Source organism: Meleagris gallopavo, chromosome 7 (genome assembly GCF_000146605.3).
Source record: "Meleagris gallopavo isolate NT-WF06-2002-E0010 breed Aviagen turkey brand Nicholas breeding stock chromosome 7, Turkey_5.1, whole genome shotgun sequence".
In the NCBI taxonomy this organism is placed as follows: domain Eukaryota; kingdom Metazoa; phylum Chordata; class Aves; order Galliformes; family Phasianidae; genus Meleagris; species Meleagris gallopavo.
The window spans coordinates 31403205-31427211 of NC_015017.2; the positions used below are offsets into that span (position 1 = coordinate 31403205).

The 24007-nt window shown below is 41.8% G+C and overlaps 1 protein-coding gene across 1 annotated transcript in view; it reads right to left on the minus strand.

Annotated features, from left to right (window-relative positions):
• Positions 1-23397, minus strand: part of ZEB2 (zinc finger E-box binding homeobox 2) — a 25060-nt gene extending 1663 nt beyond the window's left edge. Inside the window, exons 1-6 of the mRNA XM_010714002.3 lie at positions 22959-23397; positions 16509-16697; positions 15661-15875; positions 13076-13184; positions 10221-12190; positions 7467-7647 (exon numbers count right to left, since the gene is read on the minus strand). Coding sequence (XP_010712304.1) covers positions 7467-7647; positions 10221-12190; positions 13076-13184; positions 15661-15875; positions 16509-16697; positions 22959-23061 — 2767 coding nt within the window. The 5' untranslated portion in view covers positions 23062-23397. The remainder of the gene's footprint in view (positions 1-7466; positions 7648-10220; positions 12191-13075; positions 13185-15660; positions 15876-16508; positions 16698-22958) is intronic.
• Positions 23398-24007: the final 610 nt, after the last annotated feature.

Below are 24007 nucleotides of genomic sequence, written 5' to 3' on the forward strand. Positions count from 1 at the left end.
ATACAAATATATACATCTGCCACAGGAGCAGAAGGGTTTCTAAATAAAATGTTGTCAGCCACTCATGGAGTGCTAAAGTAGTGTTAAGCTGTAGAAAACAGTATTTCCTTTGGCATTTCAGGCAGTTTCAAACCAATGTTTGAAACTCAAAACCAGTGCCAAGCCTAAACACATCTGGTTGATCCCAGGCCACAAATAGCACAGGAATGCCTTCAACACCTTCCAGAACTGCCATACTGAAAGCTTAATTCCAAAATAGAGCTGACAAAAAATACTTGTCAGCATGATGCCACACGACAAAACCTAGCAAAGCATGATGCAACCGTGAGATATCCAGACATAACATATGGTGCAAAGATTGGAATTAGTGAAGACCAACCACCAAACTTAGATTGCAGAAGGCAAAAAATAAAGTCAAACATCAGTACTTTCAGCCAGATTTTTTTATTTTCAAAATGTCAATTTATAATCTCAGTGTCACTCAACTGTGCGCTCCAGGGCGGTGCAGCTATGCAAACAAGACACAACACCAATTGGTCATTTCTTTATATTTTGTGCTACTTTTACATATATAAAAATGCAGTATTCAGTTCTGAGATGCAGAGCCTTGCGTTGCGTGTCTTGTTAGAGCCAATCGCTAGAAAGTTACTAGTGAAGTGGCCTGACTCCTCTGGAATATTTATCATACTTAGCTAATGTGGCATGTGACCAGAACAGGAATAAACTTCACACAAGAGCCCTCCCATCCTGTCAGACGTACAAGTGTGGTATTTTCTTAATTCTCATAAGAAGCCAGAGCAGGGAGAGAGAGCAAGACAGGAACTGTGACTGGATGCTTGGCCAGAGGAACGCATTTCCAGCCATGCAAGAGGAGGGGTGACGGCGAAGTAGGGTGGGCAGTCAGCAAGAGGCTTCCAGCCAAGAGCTGAGGGCTGGGCAGACAGCAGGCCGTTACTGGCCGAGAAGGAAATCCAGCAGGAAGTAGAAACGAGTTTCCAGAATACTGAAGGATCTTGACTTCCAGGATAACCCCTTTATGAGTTGGATGTGCTTGCATTCACTACTGGGACTTGAGAGCAGAAACAATCGGGCATAAAATAATCTTACTTCCATGGCAAAGTTGTGAAGAATGAATAGCAGGGAATATGTTAATTTGTGCCCGATCTAGTCACAGCTACCCTCGGGTCCCACTGTGAAAGTTCACATTTAATAAGGTGTGATTAACGGATGCTCAAGGAAGCCAAAAATTGTATGTTCTGAAATGAAGGGGAGATCTGGCAGGAGAAACCACAGATAGAAAAACCTAAGTGACGGGGAAAGTGGTGGATGCCTGGAAATTGGGACTTAAACTACATTTCTTTGTATGAGACTTTCCTGTATTTGCATACATGCAGATTTTCTTGGGTTTTAGTTCCCCCCCTCCCCATCCTCCTTTCCAGCAAAATTAAAAGTTCATGCTCTCTATATTGAGTTACTGAAGTATTGCTTTTGTGATCTGTTTCCTAACATGCACTTCTGCCAGTGTTACCTGTTGGTCACAAGACAGGTCTGGACCTTGAGCTATACATGGCTTTGGCTTTGCACCGGACCAAGGGCCAGGAGCAGCTGTCCTGTTACTCTGAGTACCACCTTTGTTCCAACGGGGAAATCCCAGCCTGGGCTTAGGAGATTTTAGCACCATCAAGTCAGTTACTCAAATTAGCTTAAAATCCCAAAGCGGCCTTGATCTAAGCACTCCCTGAAGACCAGTGCTGCCAGGAGAAAGCCCCGGTTGCAGTGGGAGCTCTTCCACTTCTCCTCAATGTCGCTCCTTCTCCATTACTTCAGATTTCCTGTTAGTATCACCACGCACCCTTCTCAGCCCACATTTCTCCATCTTCACCCTTCCTTCCAACCAGCACTTTCCTCAAATGGAAGCCTGCTTCTCAGCCACCACCCAGTGAGGCCACATGCTCAAACCTCTTTCCTTGCCTGCTTTCCTCACTCTTAACACATGATTCTATGATGTTCACCAAGGACTGCCCTCCTGATGGTGCTACCTAGGACTTCCCTGGCACAGGTAATCATCTATATTTTACAAATTAATTCAGAAGACAGAAGATTAAAATACCTCACGTTTTCAGATTAACTAATATTGTCCCTAAAAAGGCTATATTAGAACTATTTAGTCTACCACATCTGTATTAAGAACTGTCTAGTATTGATTTGAAGGAACATGACAGCTTGAGCAAAGTTCTTTGTTCAGACACCACACAACATACCTTAGCAGTGCACAGCATGCAGCTGTTACAACACTAATTGAAATATGTTTTTAAACGTATCACGTTTCTGAACATTTGCAGAAGAATTTTTTTCCCATGTGCAAAACACAGTGTTTCAGCCACTTAGAAGTACCTAATCCCTACAATGCATTAGTAGGTCATAAAATAAAGCTGCAGTAAGGTGGTTTACGCTAGGGATGGAGAGAGGTCTAGGTTGTAGGCAGACAGGGAGAAGCATCCCATTGCATGTGGATGGGGACATTGTAGGCAGTCTCTGCTGCACCCAATAAGAGTGCCATTATTCAGCATCAAAACAACAGTGGAATAGAGTTGGGTCAAAAAGAAGCAGATTTGATCATCCCTCCCTAAAAGTTTTGCTCAGTCCCATCTGAGGTGACCTATGTCTTCCATAAGGGATGGAGCTAAGGAGAGTGTTACCCAAGGCAGTTTGCAGGAGGGCTCATGAAACACTTCTGTGTCATCAGGTGGATGTCTGATGCAACACACCACATTTTGCAGTGAAACTAGGTGATAAATCCGCCTCTAATACCTAAAGGAAATGTTTGGATTTTTTTGCATTTTCCCATCTGCAAAAAGAGATTCCCATGGAGGCCCGTGCTCAGGTTACAGAGGGGAAATTACAACCAATTGCTTCTCAAAGTCTCTAAAATTACATATCTCTTAAAGTAAAGCAAATAAATATATAAATAATCTCTAACAGTAAGTAGCTTTCAACCTTACTGAGCTAAAAGTATGTGACTGAAAGGCTACATGTTTCCCAATTGCAGTGGTATAAAAGTCATAAAGCATCAGATCATAAACTGTCACCAGTCCCAGACTAAATATCACCAATCCTTTGCCTAAAGCAAATGGGTATTTTTGCTATGGGAGGGGGCCCATCGAAATCTCACTCTTTGGAGGGAAGAAGGAAACATTTTTGTGACAGCTTGTTTTTATTTTTTAAAGGCGGTTCTTTGAAGCTGCTTGGGGGTTTGGATGTTAGATGTAGTCCCAGTGGAGCTGGATTAGCGTCCAGAGCACAGCGAAGTGGTCAAAGGTGCAAGATAAAGGCAATTTATATATAATTGCTCAAGCTGCACCTGTTCTATTTTGAATAGGAGACTTTGTCTACAGAAGAAATTTCACAAGCTCTGAATATATCCCTTTTTTTTTTCTTCTTTATTTGAGTGTAAAATAGGAAAATCTAAACTTGTATCAGAGTAAAGCAAGAAAAAATAACCTTTAAATAGCATGTAAATTTTTTATGAATTAAGCTCTAAACAAAGAAAACTCCTGAGCTGGGAATTCAAAATACTAGCCAGAGAGAGCTGATTTGCTACCAGGCTCAAGAACAATATTTAGTTTACAGAATCAATCTGGAAATAAAACTAGTGCTTGCATCAGCATGAAAGCTACAAAAATAAAAAAGAGGTCTTAATAAAATATACAGTGGAAAAGGAAAGGATGAAAGCATTCGCACAGCTATGAGGCCCTCAACAGCCCACACAAGTAATAAAATAGAATATGATGTAATATAGAACAACAATGAAAGGATTTTAAATTTCTAGGTAGGATTCTGAAAAACCATTTCCAGGTTTTGTTGTGGAGCAGGGAGGCTGCAAGTTCCCTTGTGAAGTGCCGATAAAGCCTTTGCTGGGGTACAGAGACACGGGTGTGAGGATGCAGAACAAATGCTAACCTTTGCCTTGCTCCTGAGTCAGCTTTCCCCACACGGAGCAGACTGGCATGCTCTCCAAAAGCCAGGATATTTCTGCACATGGAGGTGCTGCACGCTGTTTGCTCTCCTGCTCGCTTACCCACTGCAGCAGCAAAGTGTCTTGAACTTTGTGCTAAGCAGCTTGCAGAAATCTGAGATTACACACATGCAAATGAAGCAGTATCTGCTCAACTGATTTCAGCATGACCAAAGTTAGGATGGGTTCATGAGGCTCCACAGGAAAATAATTTGAGCACCGATTTCCTGTGCTGCCTACCATGGCCTACACCCTAATTACAGCAGTGCATCATCTGGTTCTAACGAAATAGGATCTTGTGAATCTCAAACTCTAAAATGGACACATAACTTCTCTTTAAATTACATGGCATCCCAAAATTAACTTGGCAGAGTTTGGTCCCGCAGCAAGCACTGGCCTCTACACTAAAATTCAAATCAACCAGAACCGATGCAATTCACTCGTTGCAGTGACTCAATAAATTTTCCTTCTCCACATGAAGTTAGAAGCTATTACAGAACACTGCTAATACTGCATAAATTACAAATTATGGATTGCAAAATTTGGACCCCATTTTCCACTGTGCTCAAGCTGTGGCAGGCACAGCATACAGAGGTGATCATGGAGAGCTCCTTGATCTGTGGCCACATGGTCCTATTAGAAGCTCTTGGGCTGATGAAGCACTGCCAAATCCTTACCCTTCTTCTTGCCCTGGCAGGGAAACTCAGCTCCACCACAGCACCTACAATATTCCCAATTTTGTCCTTTACAATAGTCAGTTAGCACATAATTTAGGCAGCTCATTTAGTTTTGCAAGTCAACGTTTCTTTTCACCCTAAAGAATTTATCTGAGGTAAATCTTGAGGGGCTGCATGGCAGGATTGCGTGCCTCCACTCCTCTAACACCAGCATGGGTTGCAGTATATATATATGTATAGATAGATAGATTCTTAACATAGGAAAAAGGACATCATGATAAACAACCCGCTGCTTGCGCTTCTCCAGGAAAGACAGGAAGGGCTCCAATTTCTCCTAAAATATGGTTTTAATGAAGTAACAATGGATCGTGATCAGCTGGTCAGAAAACAGAACGCATTCGGAAGAAAAGCTTTGTCACCTTTTTAAGCTCCAAAAAGTTGACTGAAAAATCTGAGCCTCCTCTCACAATGACCCCAAACTCAGAAGATGATATCACTTTCAGTGTGGTTCCTTCCAGTGAACGCGGACTGCAGCTTTGCACATTATGAAAGAGCTCACAAGCTTTTTCCAAAATGATCAAATTAATTTGAAATCCACTTAAGATTCATGCTAAATCATTAGCAAAAGTCCCAGTACCGTGTGCTTCCTGAAGGCTGTGAATGAGTTATGGAGGCTAGCCCAGCCAAGGTCTTCAGACTCCCAACCACCTCTACCTAACGCTAGGATGATGTGTGGAGCCTCCAGAAAGGCAAATGCATCCTTAATAATACTTCACACTTTACACAGCGAGTTCCATTGGAGGATTTCAGCCCGCGTGAACGAAGAATTACAACACCCCAGAGAGGTAGGCTGGTATCATTTCCCTCTGCTTCAAAGATAGACAAAGGTGAGAGAAAAACGAAGCAATTTGCTGAAATTCGCAGAGGAAGTCTGTGGCAAGGCAGACGACAACTCAGATCTCTCAGCCTGTGCTTTTGCCACAAGACCATCCTTCCTGTCTCTATATGCCACCCCAGAGCTTGATAATGTGCTATAGTTCTAGCACATTAAATGTGACACCATATACATGTTCTGGATCATAAGGCTGAGCCCCATCAAACTGACAGACGTTCAGTCAAGAAGCCGAAAGGGACAGAAAGAAGAGGGAGAAGAGTCCCCAAATCAGAGCTGTGGGATGTTTTTCAAGACAGTAGGTTCCTGTGGTTGTTAAGGACCAGAACATATTTTTGCTTTTACAAATGCAGTCTATTTTGCAAATCAAGGTGATTGCACACATTTCAGCTTGTCAAATTTTCAGCCTTTCAACCATATGTCTGTCGACCTTATGGACTACCAACTTTATGGGATTGTGCCATATGCCCAGATCCCAACATATATGAAGGCCAGTTTTAACATAAGAGCTTTACGGTAGTAGTGTAGTACACCATAATGCTTGCAGATGGCTGTAATAAAATCATTCAGGAGAGGAAAGGTGCAGGAACGTAAAGCCTTCAAAGCTTCTTCTACTGAATAAACAATTTGATCTGAATAATGTGGTGGGAAGCACATTCCACCAACGAACTAGCTGATGTAGTCCAAAACGTTGCTTTTAATTTTCTTTCCTAATCTCACATGTATTTTAACTTCCTTTTTTTTTTATTTTCCTGTATGGGATTAGCCTAAAATTTGGAAGAAAAGTATGAGAAGGAAAAATAACAAAGCAAAGAATTTTTTAAAGGCACAGCCCACTTTTGAACTGTGAATTTTTCATATGTGAAATGCCAAATGGCTATGCACAGCCTGGAAGATGTATTAATAGAGAGGTATAAGGTTTTTACCATCACATAGTGAGATTGAAGGATGATGTGACTTGCTTCATTTCCTGAAGTGGGACTCAGCTTTCAAAGTTAAGGAAAGTTTCCTCCTGAGTAAGCTCTTTCTAACTCGGAGTTTGGTTTATGTCCTGCTGCACAATAACTCACGTGATAACTCACATTCCCTTTGTCCAACATAACTTGATATCTCTATTATTTGGGGAGCTCCAGACCTGCTCTCCCCCCACAGAAACATGCTGAGGAAGGGAGCGCTGTCTGCAAGGAGGACCACAGCCAGCATAGGTGTGATGGCAGGTCTTTCTCAACCCAAAATATTTCCTAAGCTGACAATCCTCAGTGAGCCTTGGCAAGCTTTCTTTAACTAGACAAATTCAGTTCCCGCTTGGGAAGGACGGAAACCTTCCCCAAGCATTAAGTGAGAAGTGAAAAAGCGAAATGCAACCTGCCTCCTCTGCTGGCATGCAAAGTCACGGTGAGAGCCTCTGCGACCTGCTTGCTGTCAGATAGCTGGGCCAACGTGAGCCCTCACACTGCTAACATCAGTGGGAGTTTTTCTACTGGATTAAATAGCACAGAGTCTGATAGCGTCTAAGAAACAAGGAATTTGATGTCACTATTCCTTCCCCTGCCAGACTTGTGTTAACCAAGCTGTGCTTCTTTCTGAGCACTAGGGCCTGCTTTTTTTTGTGTGTGTGGCAGCGTGAGACCTCACCCTGCAAGACGCTGAGAGCCATGATGGCCACTGCATCCACAGCTAGCCTGATTCACCCCAAAGTCTGCAGATACCAGGACACACTCATGTAATTCAACAGTCGCTCATCATGCTAAAAAGAAATAAATGTCGAACTAAGAAAAAGACATCATACCTTGCCTGCTGAAAACCTCAGCTTATGCCAAGCCATACATTGAACATATCGAATGCAGAGAAGAGCGTTAACACGCGGCGCAGCCACACATACCTGTGTGCTCATATTTGTGTCGCAGCAGGGAACTGCTCTTCTGGAATGTCTTGTCACATAAGTCACACGCATACATGCCACTTTCCGTCTTCTTGATCTTCTTTCGGGACAGACAGGAGTCGGAGTCTGTCATGTCGTCGAGGCCGGACATGTAGTCTGGGGTTCCATCAAGCAAGTCTCCCTGTGAGAGGACAACCATCAGTGACACCCATGTCCACAGCCACTCAGCAAAAGCTAAAATAATGCCTGGGGCTGCTTATGGTCTGTCTGAGCTCAGGAACCCATTGTGGTAATGGAACTCTAGCTGATGGCAACTATAGAGGTAATAAGGAGCCTCAAACACCTCTGTCTTGAATCAGCTCCCAAAACTTTCTTAACGATAGGATTTACACAAGCAAAGAATGTTTGTCATATAGGTACTAAATATTTTCAGAGAGTGGAAAACGCAAAGGGGAGGCTCTTCATGGACAACAAAAGTTATTGTGCTACACCCAGGGGTAAGTGTAAGCAACAGCTGAGTGATCATTCCTTTCAAAACACTGAAACTTGGAGATATTCTGCATCTGTAGAAAGGGTCTAATTGAATTTTATATTTAGGTACAAATGTTTTTATTATGCAATCCATTTAAATGTATGTCTCCCGACTAAAGGCCTCAAGCTATATTTTTATATTTAATTTTGTAATTTGAAATAGGGAATATTAATAACACTTTTTATCAATGTTCTATCTATGTTAAAACAGCCTTCAGCATTAAGCAATAATGAAAGTGGATCAGTAAATTATTAAATTTCTTGATATTTATTTTGTCTTGATCCAAAGAGAGTGCAAACTTGCATGATAACATACATTTCCATTTGCTATCACACAGTTCAGTTTTCTTAGACTAGGTTTGCACTAATTAATATTAGAGAAGATTAAATAGGCTTAAATACATTTACAAAGAGGGCAGATGTACTGTAAATTGGAATAGTGGAACAGCTGTTATGGAGGTGCAGTGCTATTTATGCTCCTATTGTGCAAAGAGGGATTACAGCCTGTAATGTAAAACCATACCTGATTTTCACATTTGAAACTATAAAACATTTACTAGTCAGTAAAATTACTAATAGACCGTAATAGGACATAGGGGAACATGCACATACGTAAAAGAAAATTATTAATCTATAATCAGTTAATTTCATTTAACTAAATTCTGTACATTATATCTGAATGCACTCAGAAAATAAAAGTTGAAAAATAGGTGATTTTCTGTAGAGCAGCTCTTTGGTATAGGCATGCAAGCAGCAAAATCCTTTACTACTCACGTAAGGATCACTCGAGAAAAGAATTAAAGGCTTTACTCAGACAAGAAGTTCTGCCCCACAGTACATGTCCAGAGAAAGATTTTGCTTGCTCAAGTGGCCAAGAAGGCCATCGGCATCATGGCTTGTATCAGGAGGAGGTGATCGTCCCTCTGTGCTTGGCGCTGGCGAGGACAAACCTCAAGTTCTGTGTTCAGTTTCGGGCCCCTCACTACGTGAAAGACATCGAGGCCCTGGAGAGTGTCTGGAGAAGGGCAATGGTGCTGGGAAGGGTCTGGAGAACAAGTTTTATGGGGATCACCTGAGAGAGCAGGGATTGTTCAGTCTGGAGAAAAGGAGGCTCAGAGGAGACCTCATTACTCTCTCCAATGTCCTGGAAGGAGGCTGTAGTGAGGTGGGTATCTGCCTCTGCTCCCAGAAGACAGACATAGGATGAGAGGGAGAGGCCCTCAGTTGCACCAGGGGAAGTTCAGATTGGATATTAGGAAACATTTCTTCTCTGAAAGAACAGTGATGCAGTGGCACAGGCTGCCCAGGGAGGTGGTGGAGTCACCATCCCTGGAGGTGTTCTTGTGGAGATGTGGCAGTGAGGGACATGGTCAGTGGGCATGGTGGGATGGATTGAGGTTGGACGGGGTGATCCTAAGGGTCTTTTCTAACCTTAATGATTCCATCATTAAGGCTCCTACTTGCTACCTCTCCAAATAATTTCAGTTAATCTGTGGGGTTTTTTTGTTTGTTTTTGCTGAAGCTTTTCCAGATGACTAGAAGGAATTAAAGGACTGTAGTCTGGAAACAGCAGTGGGTGGACTGAAGAAAGGGGCTCTGGTGAGGAAACACATCAATATGTCTAATTCACCAAGAGATTCAAGAGAAGACAAAGCCTTTCTGGTGCACAGCAGGCAAGTAATCCCCCAAAAAACGTCGAGTTAGAAACTTCCAAACTTTCAGTGAGCTAAATTTGTAAGAATGCTAATGGACCTCTGCTCAGAGGGCTACAGCTCTGTGTCCAGATATGGGGGAGATCCCAAAGGGTCTCTTGCAGCTCCTTTTCCCCATGGCTGAAATTCACTTATGCTCACTATGAGGGAAGTCCTGCAGAGAGCATTTCATCAAAAGTTATTTGTTTTTTTTTTTCTGTGGGATGGGATTTTTCATGGATATTATCACTTAGATATGGTTCAAACAAGGAATAACTGTAACCTTTTAGCAAATTAAAGCATTATATCTATTCAAAGGTATTGGTACTGCTTCTGAAACCAAGTGGAAGTTTGGTAGTTTCAATTTATTTTCCCACTCTGCTGCATTTTCACAAGTTTAGACTAAAATCAGTTGTGCTAATTTTCTTGGAAATACTCAATGTAACTTTGGGCTTTTTTTCCTTCTGCAGGAGCACACATCACAAAGGACTAAATTTTAGCCTTTCAAAACATATTGTTCACAAGAGTTTACCTGAAATCCTTGTTTCCGCTGGTACTTTCTCCTTTGCTGCATATCAGCAAAAGTAGCTGCTCCAGTTGGGTAAGTGTAGGCCATATGTGGTAGGAAGCTCATCTGATCTAGTCCTGGGTATGGTCGCAGCCCAGGAATACTGGTCTGGACTGGTGGCATAAAAGTGGCTGGGGGAAATGCGCTCTGCGGTGGAAGTGTTGTGTATAAAGGTTTGGCACTGAATGGGTTCATACCAAATACTGGGTTAGTGCTTTTATCCAGATTATTTGAATTAGAAAACTCCTTCTTGATAAAAGTCAAGTTCAGAGGCTCATCTGAGTTTTCAGATGATGAAGAAACACTGTTGTGTTCTAAATTTACACTATTAGATTTCGTTTTGTTCTTTGTGGCTATAATACTTTTGGGTTCCTTCATTTGTTTTGGTAAAGACAAGTCCAAAGGCTCAGCCTGAAGCTCCTCAGAAGAGAAACTGTTTGGAGTGTAAGAACTACTATGGGAGTTTTTAGAAGATGTGGAAGAAAGATTTAAAGGAGAAGGAGTATTGCTCCTAGAGTGGTCCAATTTATCAACTGGTTTCATATTGGTAAAATGAGGAGGTTTTGTTAGCCTGAGAGGAGTATCACAATTAGTAACACTGTTATGGAGTTCAGCTATAGATGGTGAAGTTATAGAGTCCACAGGCTTTATTGGAGATCTGGCTGACAAAGAGTCTTTAGTGGGAGTGTTGTTGGTGGCAGCCAGCGCCACCTTGGCACTGGTCCTTTCCAGTGATGGTGACCTGGAACTTGAGTACTGGTAGACTTTTCTTTGTTCAAACCATTCCTTCACGAATTCCTGAGGAAGGCCAACAGCAATGGAAATTTTCAGTAGTTCATCAGAATTGGGTTCCATATTCATAGCATAATATGCTTTAAGTACAGACATGTGGTCCTTGTATGGGTTGATGGGGCTAGTCATTCCTTTCTCAGAAAGTACTGATGACAGCAAGAGGGTTTGCTTATCAAACACTCCAGGTTTGTTGGGAACCATGTTCTCATGAGGCTGAAGGACTGCCTTGATCTCTTCGTTCATTTTACACAGGTAACGCTCATGCTGATGCAACGGAATGGGACCAGGAAAGCTTTCCTTACAGAACTGGCATGAAAATGGAGTGGATACATTATGGTTCTCTATCATCTTATCTTCAGTTACCAGGTCTATTAGGGTTCGCAGCTTCTCTTTTTTAATGTTATTGAGCTGTCTCCTTGAGTCTGTGGTTAAGCTCTGGAGGCAAGCTTTGGCTTCATTGACTTTCTCTAACGTATAGTCAATAATACTTTTAGTGGCACCATTATGACTTACTACTGGAAGACCCACGGGGGGAATATTGGGGGAGGTAACTCCTTGTTCCTCTGCTTGAGGGCATGAATCCTTCATATGATAAACCTTCAACTTGGAGATCTCTTCAGCCTTGCAGTCCATTTTCTGCCTGGAAACTGTGTTGTCCACAATCTGTAGGACCTTCTGCACCTCACTTAAATTACTGCCTACTGCAGGAAAGCCAAGTAATGGTGCTTCCATCCCTACACCTAAGTGCTGCATCGGACTTTGAGCAGAAGTGTGAACTCCTAAGGGGCTGGTTGCTCCAAGTCCACCATTCATAAAAGGACTAGTTGCACTAAACCCATGTGAGGCCATAAGAACCTTATATTCATTGAAATCTAGTGGTTCTGTTTTAATTTTCAGTAGGCCTGTTTGTTCAGACATACTAAGTGGTTTGCCATTCTCCAGCTTGTTTCTCAGCTGTGTAATGGCTGAATTAGTAGGAGAGGAAGATACAGAGTTAGGAGAAGAACCCGTCTTGATATTGTTTCTCATTCTGCCATTTACAGAGATTAAACCGATACACTTCTTGCTGCTGATGTGCGAACTGTAGGAGCCAGAATGCGAGAAACGTTTCTTGCAGTTTGGACACTCATATGGTTTTTCACCTAAAATGATAATTAAAACCAAATGTTAATTATCATTGTTGCTGCTATAATTGCAAGTGATTGCATTTGATACCAAGCCGAACATCTGTATATCCACTGATTTACAGTGAGGAAAATATCTGTTCTCTGCATACAGCCATATACCACCACTGCTTTCCCCTCTTCTTCACAGGTCTTGAGGTCAGTTTGGAACCACAGACTCCAGCCTGGCAGTAGGTGCCAAGGTGTGAGCTTGGCTCCAGACAGACAGTTGCAGTCACAGGTAAGTGCCCTGTGGTTAACACAGTCAAATCAAATCCAGACCGTTCAAATTTGATTTGTTTTGTCTTTCTTTTCTTTTTTTTTTTTTTTCTTTCAAAAAGGAATTGAGTTGCACTGAAATTGAGCACATTATGAGAAACTGAGTCCTGATGTTATAATCACATCTGCAGAGGTGGGGAGGGTTGGTGCCTCGGCAGAGCCTGGTTGCATTTCAGATCCGTCAAGCAGAAGAACCAAAATGCACAATTCATTCAACATAAGGTATTTTGCACTTACTGCTTATCTGAGAATAAGAGTTGTCTCTGACTGCTGGGAACTTTTTGTTAAGAAAAATACAACGGACTCCTCAGGATCTGACTGAATAGAAATGAGTGAATGGTTCTGAACTCAAAGTGCCAAACAAGCAATGTAATATTATTTACAAGAAGCTTTACTATTTCCAAATCTTTCAGCAGGACCCTGGCATTAACAGCATGATAAATGAGGATAGCTCAGATATCATTTATGAAATACCTTGGTAGCTCCAAGAAGCCAGAAGCAGAACTGTGTAAATTTTAAGCAGTCTTTAAAACTCAGCTAATTAAACAAAATGCAAATGAGCACACCAGCACCTCCGCTACTTACCACTGTGAATTCGCAGGTGTTCCTTCAGATGGTGTTTATATTTGAAGGCCTTGCCACACTCAGTGCATTTGAACTTGCGATTGCCTGCTCCTTGGGTCAGCATTTGGTGCTGGGAGAAAAAAAAAAAAAAAGCACCGATGTGAATTTTATGCAAGAGAAACCATGAATTTCTAACTTAAAAACAAAAACAAAATTAATGTGGCTCTGAATTTACCAAGCAGACCAAAAGGTCTGCGTGTACATTTATTTGTCTCATCAGTGCTGCAATAAAAATCAAAATGTTGGCAGTAAACTGAAACAAATGAGAACGTACTTTCACATGAGCATTCGATATTTGTTTTAGAATTATTTCCTAAGTCTCTCATCAGAAATGTGTTGCTTTAAGGTATCTTACAATGAGAGAAACTGTTTTATAAGAAGATTTGTGGTTCTTAATATTCCTAGCAGATCCTGAACATGTGGGGCTCTGCTTGTTTAAAAATTCTGTTTACTGCGTGCGTAGAGAAGACAGAAACACTGCCTTTAGTGGCATTTTGTGTAAGATTTAATTCATTATCAAGCAGAAGAGACTGTCTTCGGCATGAGCTGCTGCTGGAAATATTTTTTAAATCACAGACGCCTGCTACCTTCCGTGCCATGCTGTCCCCCACTGTTTGGAGGGGTGAGGGCAGGTGGGAAGTTAAGAGCGTCATAAAGATATAACCAAAGGCAGCTGAGCTTTTTGCACCAAGCAAGAAAAAGCCCGTTGACTTTGAATTTGCAGGGGAAAAATAATAATAATAGTAATAATAACGCAGCCATCCGCTCTGGATGCTCAAGGTAGGAGGTCAGCCTTTTGCAGGCAGCGACGACACAAAAGCCTATTGCAAGAGAAGGAGGGGGAAAAAGGGAGGGGGGGGGGGGGGAGAATTAAAAAAAAAAGGCAGCGCCGAAACGGTATGACAACTGCGAGGGTGTGCTGCCTCTTCCCACATTCCTGGCGAGACAGATGGTGTTACATGGGACACAGGGAGGTTTGTTCAAACAGCAGCAACCTTCAAAGATCAAGCAGAGCCCAGCCCGCCGCGCGCCATTGAGGGACCCGCGCTCATATGTTGCTGAGTTGCATAAACAAACAGCAACAGCTGTTTTGTCTCCCCCCATCGCCCTCCGAGGACTACTATAAACTTTAGTTGTGCCACTGTTAATATGATACAATCATTTTAATTTACTAATTGTAAATGCCATGAGCAAATGAGGGGACTTTTCAACACCAAAGCTACCATTCATAATGCGCCAGCACAAGCACGCTCTCGCATGTGAAATTTCAGGCGGTTACGTCGGATAAATGTTGAGGCTTTTTTCTTTCCCCTTGGTGTTTTGAATGATACAAAGCAAAAAGAGGGGAGGAAAAAAAAGAAAAAAACACAACTTGCAGTAGATTAGGTTAGAAAAAAAACGTGAAAATGTGTTCGTCTACCAGAAAAGCCATGGAAAGGTAAGAATATGAGAAACCACTCCAGAATCTTTTATATTGATTTAAGACCAAGAAAAAGATATAGTTCTCTTAAAAATGCTAATTACAAAATTGGGTGATTAGAAGATGTGTGTTTGCATAACCGAATTTACCTTATTCTGAGAAAAACCTACCAAGAGAAATACAGCTGATCATGATTTGCAGCTCTTAAAGAAAACAAATACGGAATAAAGCCTTTATAATTTGACTTAATGCACACACATCTATTTATTTAAGTTTTAAACATGCCATTTGAGTTTCCATTACAGCCCTCCACAACACCTCTCTGCGAAGTAACTCTCTTGTGAGGCTGGGAGCAGTTTTCCTTGTGGCACAGAGAGTTTTGTGGCACAGATCTATTGACAGTCTGGTTAGGAGCACTGAGGAAGCTCAGTCACCTGTTTGAGACATACAGCATTTCCTTAAATGCAGCCCTGATATAATATTACATGCATCACATTGAGGGCAAACTGCTTTGATTTATTGCAGATATGCTGCTGGGATCCACCAGCGATAGATAGCGCGTGCGTGTGTTACTGGCATAATCATCACAAATGATAGCCTCCGTGTATGGGAGGAAGAGTTATTCTAAAAATGCGCGATTATATTTAACAAACGATTATATCACATGCAAATAATTTTGCGTGATTGAAAAGGCAACTCAAAAAGTAATGAAAAAATATCGGTGGATCTTTTAGTACGCCTTTAAGCTCCTATTTGCAAAACTACAAAGTAAAACTAGGTGAAAAATGGAATTAAAATTGCTGAGATGTTTAATAATGTATAATTAAAATGCTACCGTTTCATTCACTTTTTGAGGAACATAAAAACGAAACTAAAGTCAAGTTAAAGTGCAAATAAAATTTCTAAATTAGAAATTAACACACTCATTCGATCGTGAACATAAGACTATTAAATCATATTAGAAGAGACCATCAAAAAATCATTTAGACCTCAATTAAAGCTATTACCATTAAAAGATCTGCATCTTCAAAATGCCATGAAAAATTAATAATGATTGCCAATCAAAGCAATATCGTTTCTCTAAGGGGTTATTACAGAAAGAAATCACTTAAAGCCAGCCCCCCACCTGATCTGTCCCTGGCTTGTGTGTCACCATATGCCGCTCAAGCTGGGTGCGGTAGGCAAACGTGTAGCTACAGAGAGGGCATGAGAAGTTCTCCTCATTCTTCTCGTGGCGGTACTTGATGTGCTCCTTGAGGGACGTCAGGCGCTTGTAGCCCCGGTCGCAGTAGGGGCAGGTCAGCAGTTGGGCGAAGGCATCTGGAGTTCCAGGTGGCAGGTCTGTGCCCCAGGACGGGGGGGAGAGAGGCAGGCCAAAAGGTCAGCGAGGCAATGGCAGCTAATGGGCTTACTGCCCAGGCTGGTATGAGAGGAATCGCTGCAATCTGCTGCCCAACAGGGATGGTGCTTCCAAACAGCCACCAACCGCACCGCAAGGCCTGCAGTGCCTTGGGGACAGAGCCCATGTGCAAATGGGGACAGACCCTGCGAGGAAGTGGGGACAGGTCCCGCTCCTCAATTACGGCCCAGATCTGCTTTGCCATTGAGCAAATCCTTCTTAGGGACTCTTTCCCCATTATTAAGCAAAGAATCACAGAGCTACGGGCCATCAACCCCGTATTATTTTGTGTTAAAACTCAATACTTCCCAAACTCACAACCAGAGTGGCAACGGTCCTTCCCTTGAAAGTGAGCTTTAAATCAAGCTCTTCAGTTCATCCACAAAATAATACGAATTTGCTGACTAAAACATCACAATACACTAAAATTACAGCCCCAATCTTTGCTCATGAAATTCCATGCCGCTGCAGCTGTTCTTCAATTTTTAAGGTAAACACCCAGGCATGTAGTGCATTTATAATTGCAACAGCTGCAAGAGGTCAGGATACTGGCTAAAAATGAATTACAGCCTCACCGTTTTCTTCTTGCCCATTGGCCTCTGGAGTGCCAAGGCGAGACAGTTCCTCAGGGGCTTCGGGGTAAATAATGGCTGTGTCGCTGCGCTGCAGGTACTCTGCTATGCTGACTGCATGCCCATCTCCTTCCTCCAGTTTCCTTTTGGCAAAATATTCCTCAAAGTCCGACGTGCAATTTGCATTCTTAACTAAAATGAGAAGAAGGGGAAAAGAAGGGGTTGTGAGTGCATCCTGCCTGAGCACAGCCAGAGTTGGAGTCGCAAGGCTGGATCCTTGCTCCCATCAGTTGTGCCCCAGCTCCCAATAAAATTAATACCGGCTTTCCACCGGCTGGGATGGAAGTAAGGCCGGGTGGTTAAATTAACAGCCACACAGGCTCTAAGGGCAGCACAAGAAGTTTATGAGGTCTCAGCAATGCAGGTAGCACTTCATCTGGGCAATTTCTGGGAGGCTCCTGGGGATTCACAATTAACAGGGCTGAGCTCAGCTGCCCTCAAATCCTCCCAACCCTGGCAAACTCAGCTTCATGACAGTTCCTGCTGCAGAGACAATATTTACAGGTGGCAAAGACCACAAGCATTCTCCACGCGAGGTTCTGCCTCTGCACATCAAGGTGGGCAAGCAAAGAGAACAGTGATGGTGAAAACTCTCAGCATTCTTCCTTGTGTTTTTTTTTTGTTTATTTGTTTTTCCTTGGAATATTAATCTCTGGGTAATTAACAGTGGGACAGTAGGTTGTTTTAAAAAACATGCTGCTTCATAGATTTTCACAAATGGAACCATATGTTTTAGACCAGAATTGGTATACTGAGCCTAAAACCACTCTTACAATCTGTACAAGAGTTTTCCATAATAGTAAACCCAATTTTTTATTGTCCGTGCAATGTCCATGAAACATAATATATTCCCAACCACAAAACATCCTGTTTCCAAAAATACGCTGTTCTTGTCCATGTATGAATACTGAATACAGGAAAGAACTTAAAAACTCTGGAACACTACAGGCACATACTGGTATGATTACAACAGAAAATAAAAGAACTGATCTTTTTCTTCCCTTTGATTTCTTTTATTAACAAGTTCTGGAAGACGGTTGGCAGCAGGGAATTTCAGATACCTGTTTTCAACTGACTGTAAAGGAGAAGAATGGCATGACTGAGTACATTTTTTAAGTATTTATGCTTAGGTGAAATAAGAAAATGAGACAAAGCTATGAACTATTCTATAGTACATGCAGAAGTAAAATATTAATAGCTTGATTCTGCCCTCACTTATGCCAGGGACCAATATGGAGTAAATTCATGGAAATCAAAAGGGTTATATCAAAAGGAAAGCAGAATTGGGCCCTCGAAAGTTACTGATTTGTTGCCACTGCAAATGGAACCCTTAGCATGGAGAAACAGGTAATGCTTTGCTTCAGCATCCTACAAAAATGCAAGGTGATTCTTGCAGTCATACCAAGATGCGGCCCTGACTGTGGCACAAGTGGAAATCTGAAAGAGCCCGATTTGCAGAGCTGATCTTGCTGTCATTGATAACAGTAGATATTCAGCTATGCAAACCTCATCCCTTTAGCCGATAAGATCAAATCCTCCGGCTGAGAAAAATATGCCCTATTTGTCATATGGGCAGAGCAGCTTCTCAAACGCTCTGCAGCATTTTAGTGACAGCAACCAAATGGCTTAGTTCATGGGACCCCACTTGTGGAAGAAAACTTCTGTTCCTATCAGAATTTTATAGGGTACCGGTACAACAACCAGTTCTCCTCCCCTAGTCCTTCTGTAGCTCTTATTTGTTATCATTTGTGATTAGCATAAGAAATGATATCTCCTTTTTTTTTTTCTCCCCTAAAATAATCAACTTCTAGAGAAGGGAAGTGTGAGTACGGAAGCCAGATCTACCTTCCCTCCATTTTGTTGCTGAGAGAGAAATGGAACAAAATGGTGGTTGCTGAAGTGCACCTCAGGACAGGAGTGTCAGATTATGTTTTTGGCTTTTTTTTTGTCAGGGAGAAAAAAAAAAGAAAGAAAGAAAGAAAGAAAAAAGTTGAGATATTGCTCTTTATGTCAGAAACCCCACTTCTTATAAATCCCTATGCTATGCCTAAATTCTGCAACTGTTGTAACGCCACCTAGCCCAGTGCTACCTCATCTTTGTTTCTTCTCTTGGCTCAGCACTTGGTCCTAAAAAAAGAAGCTTATTTCTTGCCCAATTCAGGCAAATGCTACCTGTGAAACAGAGAAAGAGAGTTTTCCTCCAGAGAAGATATACGGAAGCAGAAAGAAGAAAGGATGGACAAACGCCCCATAGCTTCTTCTAGGTAGTCTGCACGTTTTTGGAGTTTGCAACTAGGTTTATAGGGAAGGAATTCAAGGCCTGACTTAGTACTGGGAGCTTCAGCCCCACAGTCAGCCTCAAAGATCTTCCTTCCTAGTCTCCTAGTCTCCCTGGAGGATGCTGCAATATTACTGGCCTAGGTTTCCTAATTCTCTGGATTATTTAGCTCCCATGTCTGTGCATGCAACGCAGGAGCTAAAGCAAATGTTTATGTCTACATTATAACCTCCCCCAAAACAAGGGGATTTAGCAGAAAAGCTGACAGATCCTTAACTGAAACAATACAACCAATGCTGCAACACTGCAGATTAGTGTAAATAGCAAAAGGTGAATGTGTGTCTGGTGTCTCACTAGCTACGCTGCTATCAGTTCAGATGTTACTGGAAGCTCACCCAGTGTTACTCATCTGATAACCATTAGGTCTCTTTCTAAAATTCTAGGGGAAAGGCTTGCTTCCCCCTGCCCTAATTTGTTTCCATGCATAAAGTCATGTTCCCAGATTTCTCATGGACTGACACTGCAAACACGTTGCACATCCCCTCCTGCGAGTCAAGAATTTCAGCGAGATCTGCACTGGGTGACCTCACCCAATAAGTCTTTTCTTAATTAATTATTGGAGCCTGGAGAACAGAGATGTTTTCAGCTCCAAAGGCTGATGTGGCCATGTCACATAAAAATAAAACACATTAAGGAAAGCTATCTTTGGAGGTATTTAGAACCTTTCAAGATAAAGTGAGCGAGAGGTTCGAGGAGCTTTGGAGACCAGTTATTTTGTGTGGGAACTCATCCTGTGAGATGGTGATAGCTGCCCTTAATCGCAAACAAAGCTAATAAAACCACAGCCTTCATTAGCCAGGAAGTGAGAGGCCCCCATTGGTACACACAGATTACAGTCTGAAAACGGCCTGTCCTCCAACCTGCCAAGTTTTACTTCTGTTTCCTCCCAACCAAGGGTTTTTTGTTTTTTGTTTTTTGTTTTTTCCTTCTTTAAATTATATTAAGATATCTTTATTTGAAGCTTGTTAGCAATCGAAGCTGGGAATTTCTCTGCTTACAGAGAGTATGTCAATCTATTTCCTTAAAGCATCACAGTTGTAATAACCATAACAGGTACAGTAAAGTAAGTCAAATAAATTTATAGAATGGCTTCGGTTGGAATGGACACCATGGATCATCAACTTCCAGATCACTAATTAAAAATAACCTAGACCAAACATCATTTAGCCAAGTTATCATTTCAAAAATACCCCCAAATATTTACAAATTAATCTAGAATGACCAAACACTAAGCATTTGAACTGTAATGGTCACTTTTTCACTATAAAGCTTCTGCAGCTCATTCTAAAAATGCAGCTGATTAATGTATAGATAGCAAGGTTTCTTTAAGTACCATTAAGAAGTGGCCATCTTGACAAAAGCAGAATAATTTAATAATGGAGACTTTCCTTTTAGTTTCTTTCTCTGCTAATGACATTGTGCAACGAATTTGATACTAAAAGTAGACCACAGTTATTGCGTGTACCTACAGCAACTTTGTAGTTGGAGGTATATGAATGAGGCTGAAAGTTTATTTCCTATTTCTGCTCTCAGCCCAGGTGGTGGAACATTATGAGTTAACATGTTCCAGCATCAGGAGGGAGGAGAAAGTTGCATTAAACAAGAGGGACCACTTTGACCCAAAAGAGCCAATGTTCATCTGAAGGAAGCCCCCAATGGCTTTTATGGGCACTGGGAAATCCTGGACGCCAGTGGCCAGGAGTTACCTGTTGAACTTATTTAGTTGGATCCAGTCTCTGCCTCTCCTCAGCTGCTTTATTAAATATCCGCTTTAAATCCCCCTCCTTCCTGCAGGAAAAAATTGCGCCCAGACAAAAAAGACAGGCCCAAAGCCTGTAGTATGACTGAAGAAGAAAACTTTGACCATTCCCCAGGCTAGTCATGAAGGATGACCAATTTCCTCCTCAAAAGATGGTTGGGGCACCTCAGCAGAAAGCCTCGGGAGTTTTGCCACATTGCATACTTTGCAAGAAGGATGCTGCAACTCCTAACAGTCACCTGGCATCTCTCACTCAAAGTGAAAATGCTGGCAAAGACACTTTGTTTATCAGATGATGTCATATGACTAAATAATCTGGCACTGCTCGTAAGAGACTACAGAGACTGTCAGCATTATAGAAATATGTTCAACCCAAGGTACCCAGACACCAGTCACTACCTGAGAGAGGTGGCTCTGAATGCCTCAGTGACAAAAGATGCAAATGGAGCACCAGCAAGAGCATCAGGCAACTCTGTAGGGTAATTTGAGCAAGCCACACATTGCTGCAAATAGTTTGATTAAAAAGGAGACTAGGACTTCTGCATATTTGGGGTAGGTCTGCTTCAGATGGAAGGAACTTTTGCAGAGCACCTAGAACGCTCTTGGAAAAACCAGGTGCACCAGGGTGGGCAAGGGGAAGCAGACCTGGAAGGATGACCTGACCCTATGTGGAGCTGCACTACCCGGCTCTGGCCCCAGCAGGATGCTGTGAGGCCAAGGTCAAACAAACAGAAGAGGCCATCACATTCTGGGAGGGAAGGGGCAAAGAGGACACAACGTTTTCCCCTTTGAGCAGACCACATCACAAATAAGAAAGAGTCAAGGCCTGTTATGGTAAGGAAAATATGTGCAAAGGAAGTCACACAGCCTGATAGGGGACCTCAAAGGATCTGGTAATGGTTAATTCAGATAAGCATCAAGTCTTATTTTGAATCAGACATCTTTTAAAGTCCTGTTTCTTCAACTGCTGAGTACAATCTGTCACTTTATTAACATCTCTTGGCATAGAAATCTTTCCACGTGTGTATTCAGCTCTGTATGGCAACATCGTTAAGTATGTATGTATCAGTAAACTGTGCCTGGGTGCCACTCTTCTTTCCTGCACAATAAATACAATGGATGAAAAAAAAAAAAAAAAAAATGGTGGCATGGTTTTACTTTCCTATTATTTTCCCCCACAAGAATTATAAAGTAAATGTTTTGTGTTACTTAATAAGAGCATTGGGGTTTTATGTGGGTGTTACCAACATTAGGAAAGTGTGAGTAATAAAACCTTTGCAATGCTTAGGTACCACCTTTTACAGTAATGTTTCTAGAGGGCATTACCTATGAAATAAATCTCATTGTGGAATGCATAGAAATTTACTTATATTAGAAAACAATCTACTTTGAACCTTGTCAACCAGGCAACCAGGCCTATCTGCATCATCTCAAACTGCAACTCAGAAAAAATGCGAAGGAAAGGCTGGGTGATGTATGGAATTCGGCTGTGCTGAGGATAGAGGAGGGCCTTGTGGCCTTTGCAAAGAACATGGTAAACCCCTGAATTCATTTGGATTAAAAAATAGTAACAGAAACCTTTTGCTGTTTTGCTCAGCTACAGGAAAAAAGAGATGGCTCGGAGATGATGCCTGCTAAATAGCTCTGTCCCCTTTCTTGTTCCACAAAATGTATTGATTTCTAAGAAGAGGGGAAAGAAAGAGATGTGGGGAAAAAAAAGAAAAAGAAAAAGAAAAAAAAAGGAAAAAAAAAAAAAGATTAGCCAGAAACATAATAATCTCATAAATATGCATTTAAAGTGTGTGTGTCTGTATATCTATGTAAGTGGTTTATGTGTATCTCTCTGAAAAGATGCTTTCCGTCTCTGAAGTAGCTTACTCTGCACGCCATGCGAATCTGGGGTTGCCAGGACGAGAGCACCCCATCCTCATTACCAAGCTCTTTGTACAGTCTCTCTCATTAAAAGCTTCCTATATCCTGGTCCAGCTCCTTTAAACTGTCCTATGCTCACCCTCGCTGGGAAAACATCTCCTCATGATGCCGATAACTATTAGCTTACACGGATGCAGTTAAAACATGTTAGGGGCTGAAACGTTGCAGGGCATGGGAGAGGGAGCAAGGACTATCACTACTATCAAACTGCAGAAAATAAGCTAAAAGTAGGAGAATTATGTAAATGTTTCCCAACTGTTAAAGTGCAACCAAGAAAAATTGTTTTGACACTACTTCTCTTCATGCACAGCTAATTTTCAACAATTTAGAACAGAAGGGATGTTCATGTAACGTGGCATCTTACCTGTACCATTGTTTCCAGTGGTCTGAATTGCGGCTTCAGGCCCCATAGTGTCATAATCTTCCTTCATTTCTTCTGTGAAATAAGCATGCACACTTTTTAGCATTTGCACATTATAGAGCTGCCCACAAAGCTAGCAAGCACAGTGCAGGAATGGGGAAGATTTGTCTAAAGGAAGCAGAGAAAAGGGCTGTTGTGGCCCTCTATACAATGGCTTTGTTCTGGCAACTGAATGAATTCAGCAGCGCTGGACAGACAAGAACTTATTTACTTTAAACATTACAGCAAGTGGTGGAAAACAGAACTATTTGTTCAGAGTAAATGAAGGGCTTTTCCCAATATCAAATCTAATAAGCAGCCTGGTGATAAAAAGAGTCGGTTTGGGGTTTTTTGTATTTAAAAGAAATAATCAGTGAACAGACACTGTGAGATCTGCACCTGGAAGAAACAGCAAACACAAAAGGAAGATAGAAGAAGATCTAATATTCCTATTTAGCACCACACAGATCTTCCAAGTTGTCATTGCCATTGGAAGCAAAGCATTTATTAATATCAAATGGCACAGAAATGTAACGAATTTTCAGTGGTGGGCAGCTCTTCTCTGCCCGTACAATTTGGTTGTGACTTCTGTGCACTCCCCGTGCACTGACAAAGTCTGCCTTTATGGCCATAAATTGGGTTAATTCACATGCAAATTCACACAAAACCTGCAGAATTACTTGCTATGTATTTATATCGTGGGTCAGTTTGGTTTCCATGAAACTGAAGTTTTTAGAGCACAATTTATAAGAGGTTGGATGCACCTTCATCACTGCTTATTGTGGAGATGCTTCAGCCTGCCTTGGCGTGCCTGTCAGACTTGGTTTCTTGCTGCTAATTTGTTAGTTCTTGTGCAACAGGTATTCACACATACAGCCTGGTCAAGGTTTAACCCTCCGAAGGGTTTTCACAGACCAAAATAAATATACAGAACATCACTTTCTCACCTTTTCAACTTCTCCCAAATGCTATACTTTATTTGAGGACATACACAAACATACAATCTTTTTTTT